Source organism: Micropterus dolomieu, linkage group LG12 (assembly GCF_021292245.1).
Source record: "Micropterus dolomieu isolate WLL.071019.BEF.003 ecotype Adirondacks linkage group LG12, ASM2129224v1, whole genome shotgun sequence".
Taxonomy (NCBI): domain Eukaryota; kingdom Metazoa; phylum Chordata; class Actinopteri; order Centrarchiformes; family Centrarchidae; genus Micropterus; species Micropterus dolomieu.
In genome coordinates, this window is record NC_060161.1 from 24,643,567 (window position 1) to 24,652,268 (window position 8,702).

Below are 8,702 nucleotides of genomic sequence, written 5' to 3' on the forward strand. Positions count from 1 at the left end.
TGCAAAACAAACAAACCTCCGGCTTTCTTTATGTCGTCTGAAACCTTAAGGTCTGTTCCACGACCTGCGAGGTTTGTTGCTATGATTACATTTCCAGCTCGATGCTCTTTAAAGACTTCAGAATTGTCCATGTTGTTGTTTATGTAGAGCATTTTGTTGGGGACCTTGCCTCCTAGAGCTTGGTGGAGAACCTTTGCTCGATTGATGGTCTCACAGATGACCAACACAGCTCTTGGAGTCCTGTATGGAGTGGGGTTAGTTTGTCCAGTGACAATGTGGCAGATTTTCTCAATCCATTGTTTTTCATTGTCTACGATCACTCCTTTGACCTCAAACAGCTTTCTGCGTTTGAATACAGGGATCTGACAGGTCTTGATCCCTTTGTAGATTTTCTGCAAGGTCTCAGTCTCAGCTTGTTGGCCAAGAGTCCCAGAGATTCCAAAAATCTGATCTTCATACTTCAGAAACAAGCCAACATTGGACATATAGTTTGTGATGGCTGTCATGTCACTCAGCTTGGACTGATGTTTCATTTCAAGAAACTGCTGTAGCCCATCTGACAACACCATGAAGTTTTCAACAACACCCGTGGAGCTGTAGTCAACAGGCACTACCCCATGTGTCTCCATGATATATTCATGGCCCATAGTCATTGTCTGTGCTTTAAATGCATTTTCAATCCAGACCTTTAGTTTAGATTTGACCAGATCTGAGAGGAAGCCCGGGACATAGCAGCTACTTTTATCTTGGCTCAGTTCACATGGTGTAAAATGCAGAGCACGTTTTGTTTCTGTTTCTGCAGCTCTCTGTACACTCTCTTCACCAGAATACATGTACTGACAGAAACCTCCATTCATTAAAAGCAGTGGTACTCTCTGTCTTCCAGCCGTTTCTTTTTGGTGTCCTTTGTTCAGTTCCTGTATGGATCCATCATTTTTTAGACAGTGCAGAGCAAACTGGCAAGATAATAATCTCCTTTCTGCTGTCTCAAAGAACTTTGCCAGCTGGTTAGCAGTAACGCTTGCAGTTTTTTCAGCTAAAAGGCTCGGGTTCTTTCTAAGGTCCCTAACAGAACCTTTTGCCAGTATACCTGTGTCCTCAGCCATTTGGAGGATGGTGAACTCATCAACATATTTGCCCTTTGTTATATTTTCAAGCACAACATGATGGAAGGGGTATTTTTTCCCCACAGTTATCTCTGTGCTAATCTTACTGAACTGATTAGCAGTGGCCCATATGAATGCCAAGAGTGGATTGAGATGTTGGAAAGCAGGCATATCACCACTTATATAGACCACATGAAGACCCTTATCTAGCATCAAGGAATCCACTTCATCCACAATTGCACACTGGAATGTTCTTTGCCCAAATATGTCCATTCTTTCAAAGTGCTGGCTTAGCCAGTCTCCAACAAACTTTTCCACAGTACCATAAACAACCTGACGTTCATAGCACTCTTTTAATTTGTCTTTGTCCTGTTTGTTGGTGTTGCAGTCTACACTGATCTTCAAAACTTTATAAAAGTCACGCCAATCATCGAAATCTCTCTCTGCTAGAACAGGAGAGCTGGTCATAATGTCTACTTTTTCTCCTCTCATAGCTCTAAAAGCTGCGAACATTGCCACGATACATGACTTTCCCTCTCCAGTGCCAACCTGAATTAACCGCCCTGTTTTGGAAAGAGCCATGATACACCAGCTCACCATTTGTGTCAGTCGTGGTCTATTTTTCTTCAGAGATTTTTCTGCTGCCTGACAGAGCTCCTGCAAGACTTTTTTCAAACCACTCCACTGTGATCCATTATTGTGTGACTTAGGATCTTCATCAACTGATGACACAATGTCCCTCACATCATCTAAAAGCTTTTCATCAATTTGGTTTAACTTCTGTTGGCGGATTTCCTCAAGAATTTCATCCAGATTTTTTTCTGTATCGTCTGCTAAATATTTTTTGAGGTTTTCATCTGTTACAGTCTCGTCTCGGACCAGCTCGATAAGTGTCTTTCCTGTCTGACATCTCCAGCTGGGAGTAATGTAATTAATCTCTATACAATGCAACATTTTCAGCATCCATAGTGGCAGAGGTAATCTGTCATTTGTTGTTGATCTCTCAAATCGCTTCAGCAGAGCATTGAACAAGTCAGTGGCATCCGTTGGGCTCCATTTGATATTTGTAACCAGTCCCTGCAGCTTGTTGAGAAGAAGCTCTTCATTTTTGTTAGGAGTCAACAAACTTTGAGTAAAGAGAAAAGTTCTGAATCTGTTAACCAATTCTTCCACTCCGGTATCCTTGTCATATTCATCCATTTTGTAGAAAAACTGTCAAATCTGGTCAAAATGGAAATGGGGAAAAAATATCCTTAAAGCAATACTCTATTTAATACCTGCAATTCAGTAATATTGTGATTATAATATGTTTACTTGCTACAGCATTAACTTAAATATTGGTGTTTAACAGGTTTCATTCACAATTTATATTTAGCAGTTTTTATTCTCTACATTGCACAGCAAGCAAATATTCATAAACATGCATCAAAACACAGTTATAACTATTCACATTATTACTTCCATCAGAATCATTAATCCCTGAGCTAGCTTGGGTGCTTGACCCTATTGTTTGTTTATTTATGGACATTTTTAGGCATACTTCAATATTATCTACTCTTTGCTTGAGGTCTGTCCACTTATGTATATGCACTGATGCTATTACAGAAATGACATTTGCAATGGGTAAAAAAGCTTTTTTAAGTTGATTGATTTTTTTGTTATTAACACATTTAATATATTAATGTAGCAGTCTAATACTCACCTGTGAGAGATGAAAAAAAAAGAGAAGCAGTGTGTGTCTTTAGGACACCTGAGATGATCTGCAGCCTGTGTGTTTGATTCTTTCTTTTTAATCATTTGTTGTTGTTTCTTTTTCGCCAAACTTGCCCAGGCACCGCCCTGTGGGGATTTCCTGCCTTCCTTTCGATTTATATATTGGACTTCCTGTAAACTGTGTTACTTACTTTAACTTACTTTCTTGTAAGTTACTTTCTTACTTTTACTTTCAGCACTTGTGCCCTCCAAAACAACATTTCTCCATTTCTAAAATTTTAGTGGTATCAATGCATACAACCCTAAGTCATGACAAAGCAAAAGTAATCATATCTTATCTTATCACCCTGTAACAGCAACACATATCTTTACACACAGATTAGAAGAATTGATCCCATTTGGTGTTTTGAGCTAACCTCACATCACATATTTAAATGTCTTATTTAATCAATCTCAATATAAATATTAATAATAGATAGACAGACAGACAGACAGACACAACAAGAGGGATTGAATCACTATAACTTAAAACTTAAAAAGTTCAAGATGACTGGCAGAGTGCAGTATCTACCTTTAGTTAATATGAAGATGAAACCATCATCTGGTTGCTGCTGTTTACATTCACCCCAGATGCAAATTCAAAAAATACACTGTGGGATGTTCTGCATGTATAAATGTATGTATATATGTATTTAAATAACAGTATATATTGCTTTATTTTATATGTAACCATATTTTAATATAAAGCCTACACTTTATTGTATGTTGCGTGTGTAGCATGAAGGAACTACATATTTTGTTTTTTTATACAAACTTGTGCTGTATAATGACAAATCTTGTGTTTGTTTTGGGCAGTGTGCAAGCAACTATACTTACCTGTACAAAGAATAGGCTATGACAGCAGAAAAGTCATGCAAAAGGCTGTTTGGCAAAGGTCACGCTATGCTAACTTCTTTGTTGTCCACTAACAGAATTCCCCTACGCGACTGGTACCAGCATTTTTCTTTCACTTTCTTGAAAAACACATGACTTCTTGGTAGCTTATCAAGGTGTACTCAAGGCATGGTGACCTGTGACAGCCAAACATTTCCATGACAGAATATGATCATACATTTGATTTATGGCAGAAATGACGTGCTAAAGGCTGTTTGGCAAAGGTCACACCATGTCTTGGGTAACTTCTTTGTTGTCCACAGACAAACTTCCCCTACACCACTGGTTCCAGCTTGTATTTTTTCTTTCATTTTCTTGACAATCAGAAAAAGACTTCTTGGTAGCCTATCAAGGTGTACTCAAGTGATGGTGACCTAGCTGTGACTGCTAAACATTTTCATGCCAACAGATGATCATACATTTGATATTTACGTGTGAATAATTAAAGTTGGTCTTGTTTTGCCTTGTTTTACACAGGCTGTTATCTCAGGACGTTTACCAGCATTTTGATTGTACAGTTTACCTTTAATTTCTTTGCATTGCCATTGATTAAAAAAAGGTAATTCTTTGAGGCAAAACTGCTCTTAGTTAAATGCCTCTCCGCTCATCTGTGTCTGCAGAGCGCCTCCACACACGCGCATGCGCACACACGGATCGAAGTCAGCCAGCTGATCAGCAGAAATTGACGACAACTACGCTGGTTAGTGTATGTACGTGGTGCAATAAAGACTTAGCCAGTAAAAAGCCAATTCTTTACCAACACTCCTGTTTAATAAGCATAAATATGCAAAACACGATGTTTTAATCTGCTCAGTCTCTCATCCACCAGCTGTTAGATGTTGGTTTTACACAAGTAAGCTGAAGTGAAAGTTGTCTGTCTTAAGTAACTGTTCAGCTTAGTTTGCCTGTACATTAAAATATGGCACATTATAAACTCAGCTGGTGGCTGAGACAGACCAGCCCTCCTCTCTACCAGCAGCAACTGCAGAGGGAGGAGGAGGATGACAGGAGGGATTGTCAGGAATATGATTTATTTTACTGGCATGTTAGATTTGTTTCCAGTGAGATATTGACTTTGCTGTTGTAAATCCTGTTGCTGCTCTAGAAACAACAGTTAGTTAATAAAAAATGTGAAATTATTTTTTTAAATAATATATGCATCTAGGGAGTGATAAGAGCATCGATAAAGAACTGAACCTACAAGGATTACCAATACAAGTGTGTCAATAAAATCCTAATGATCCCAACTTGAGAGAAAATGATGGCCTACAATCAAGTATTTAATTTTGTGTATACTTCACATCAGGACTAATAAAAGGGGTGAATATGGAGAAGTTTCTATTTTCCAAGCAATTATTTCAGGATGTATTTTCAACCTGCCATAAAACGTATCCCCCCTTTATAAAGCACAGATGATGGCCTAAGTATTTAATTTTGTGTATACTTCACATCAGGACTAATAACAGGGGTGAATATGGAGAAGTTTGTTGTTTCCTAGCAAAAGTTATAGTGGGATACAAAATACAAACTGGGATCTAGAGAATGTCTCCTACACTAGAGCTTCTACTGTTCATTAAGCCTTACAAAGAACTGTTGCATCAAAGAATGTCCTGTAACTTGAGCTAAAGTTAACAGGAATGCTATTTTTTTGTATAATGTAATTTAATAAAACTAATTACTGAAAAGATCCTGTTACTAAAACATTACATTATATACTAGATAAGACATTTTGAAAGCTTGAACGTTGCCTTTGTCTCTTTTGTCCACGATTGAATGTGCCCCTCTGACAAAACAACTGGCCCCAGCCTGGCCCCCTTAATAAAATTGGTCTAGAACCCCCACTGATTAGGCCTACATGTGATCCAGAAAGAAGATTCTCACAGTCAAGATTTACCCTACAAACTTTAAAGAGTTTCTGCCACCTGCTGGACAAATAATGTTACATCACTATCTATATACTGAAGTCAACAACTGTGAAACTCGTTTAAAGACAGTTAGCATGTTAGTCTTATTCAATGATATGCGTAGATATGTGTGATGCAGACGAACTTAATACATAGGCCTACTTAGAACTAATTAGGTTTCTCTGCAGTCACCATAATCATCAGTTTCTCTCAGTGACTGTCCAACTGTCCATCAGCAGTTGCATGTTTTTATGCTACTAATGTGCTTTCTTATTCAGAAGATTTGCCTACATCATACCAGTTATATCACAGCTTGCTCTACATCAGTTGTTCTTAATCAGCCCTAAGGCCACACTTCTTGTGTGAACCTGATTTGGGGATCAAAACGTTTCTATTTGTTGTTTCAGCAATATTTACTCAAAGTTTTGTTTACATTGCCTGATTATTATCCCAACTCGAACAATTATCATTTAAGATGTAATTCAATCTAATGAACAGACATTAATATTTGCCTCAGTTGATGGAATTATTGCTGCAGGGCAGAGACTCGAAGAAGATTTAGACTTGAAAGGTGTTGTTGGTCTGCAGGCCATGATATGTCAGTTTCATTTCAATTTTAAGTTAAGTTTTGAGGAGTCACTCTAATAAAGTTAGCATTCAGGTTTCCAGTAAAGGCCTTTTAGGAAGACAGTTGTGTTGGATAATGTGGATGGGATCTGTTAAACCGAGACTTGTTTTCATGTAGGCTAGCATGTAAAAAATGTTTCTGGAATTGGTTAACAACTAAAATGTTAATCATGGGTCAGTGTTTGCTTTCATGTTATTTGTTAACATTTTGAGTTTTCTCATCTGTCAGCTCAGGGCCGCAGCACGTCAACACACCCGCCACACCACCCGGTAGAACTGGGCGAGGACAACCGGTCGGTTTGCATTCGGCCAGTGGGTGGAAAGGTAACAATTTACGAGAAGGAAACGCATTCACAAAGAGGCCGGAAGTAACGTGAATTTGATTTCAAAATAGTTGAAAATGTAGACCATCATTTTAAACAAATAAGGAAAGGAGGATTTAAAGTATGGCTGAATATAACAATTCTAAAATAGGCTACTGAATTTTCCAAATTTGGGAATAGGCTTCTATTTGTCAAACAGGAACCAAATAACCCTCAGAACGAGCAATGATTGCAAATTGTTCAGTGGTTTCACAACACATAGCCTATATTGTCCTTTCCAAATATGTAGCTTAATTCATGTGGTAGGCCTACTTATCCTTTGGTTTGACAAGTGGTTCAGCCTACAGGGGTGACCTACTGCTAGTTTGGGGGATATTATTACTTCTGAGGTGCCTGTAAGTCATTGCTCTCTGTAGATCACCTTGGTAGACAAATTGAAAAAATCCAAATATGTGCTGATTGTTTGCAGTGACTCTCTTATGGGCAAGAAAAGGGCTTTGTTAAGAAAATTACATACATATGCAACATAATACTTCACTGGCTGACTCTAAATAGTCCCATTTTAATTGATGCGAGCGAGAGCATGTCCAGGTAAAGCCTTTTATTTTGTAAATTGGAATTCCGGATGTATCTCATTCCTCGCGACGGACTTGACACAGGTGTTTCAAGCTGGGAGATAATTAACAACTTGAGTCCTGTTAACGCACTGACGCGTTTTAATGCAAAAGAAACTATATCGTCCACAAAACTCACCGGTGGGGAAATTAATGCTCTTATTTTACTTAATAATCAAATATTAAACCAACTTTACTGATCATGACTGGAGATGCAATTACGGTAAGTTGCAATATGTTTAAGTAAATCTCAAATTAACTGTGCATTGATGCAAGCTATGTTTTAAGGAGCCCCTAAAGTCCCCTAAAGTGATATCTTTATCATCTGGGGTATTAGCTACTTTTGTTTGAAACATGTTGTATGTTCGATTGTTTTTCTACCCTTTCTAATGGCGAAATGTTTATAATAAGGTGGGGGCTGACGAGCATGGAGAGAGAGGAGCAGCAGCTGCATCTGTGGAAAGACGACCTGTGAGTAGGCCTTCTTACAAATTAGGGCTGAAAAGATGCTGTAGTTTCAGTTGTGGTTTTTGTTTGTGTTGGAAGAGATTGATTCTCAGATGTGCCGGTGTCATGCCTGAAAACTGATTGCCATCTGCTGGAGCTGTATTACCCAGTCTCTTCAATCACTTTCTGGCAAGTGAAATAGCCTACTGCATTTTATGGGTTGTATTGGCCATTTAAAGGTATTTTAAGAGGTAAAAAGTAGGCCCACTAGGTGAGCTATAATCTGTCAAATAGGCCTATAACTCTTCTGAATGAAATCAACTAATTTCAGGGCGGAAATAACCTTTCAGTCAATAACAAAAGGCTTCAATCATTTTCTGGCAAGTGAAATACTGCATTTTATGAGTTGTATTGGCCATTTAAAGGTAGGCCTATTTTAACAGGTAAAAAAGAGTGGATTGGTTGGTAGGCCTACACAGCAAGTAAAATAATACAGAGTCATAAGGATAATTGCAAAATTGTCTTCATTTTATATTTAAGTTGGCAGTAAGTCATGTTAATTAGGCTACAGCCCTTTTCCAAATATAAACAAAGCTATTAGACATAGGCCTACCAAACATAAGTTTTCGGCACTACACCTGTCAACACTGCCGTGCCTAAATTCCATCCTCTTCTTCCTTGTGTTTATTATTATAAATTGTATCCTCAAACAACATTATTTCAGGAGCAAGTTAGTTTTGTGTAAGTTGAGTATGTTTTGTAACTTTAATTAAACCAGTGATAGGCCTACTGCAATTTCTCTTTGGGGATGAATAAAGTCTATTTAGAGAGATAAGTAAAATTCTCGTGAATTTGTTAGAGCAGTTCCACTAAAATCGTTTTTGCACATAATGTGTAACCCAAGTGTCAAGCTTAGGGGCACATAATGTCAACGAATAATGATCTCTATCATGATGTGATTGGTTGCACTGATTGAACATACATTCCTACAATATTGGAGATCATTTGTTAATATTTCTGGGTGAGCAGGCACAT

The 8,702-nt window shown here is 38.0% G+C and overlaps 1 protein-coding gene across 11 annotated transcripts in view; it reads left to right on the forward strand.

Moving 5' to 3' along the window:
• Positions 1-7,299: 7,299 nt before the first annotated feature.
• si:cabz01007807.1 overlaps positions 7,300-8,702 on the forward strand; it is a 19,395-nt gene continuing 17,992 nt past the window's right edge. For all 11 annotated transcript variants that reach the window (XM_046065719.1, XM_046065722.1, XM_046065723.1 and 8 more), the window contains exons 1-2: positions 7,300-7,443; positions 7,632-7,691. In XM_046065719.1, coding sequence (XP_045921675.1) covers positions 7,423-7,443; positions 7,632-7,691 — 81 coding nt within the window. In that variant the 5' untranslated portion in view covers positions 7,300-7,422. The remainder of the gene's footprint in view (positions 7,444-7,631; positions 7,692-8,702) is intronic.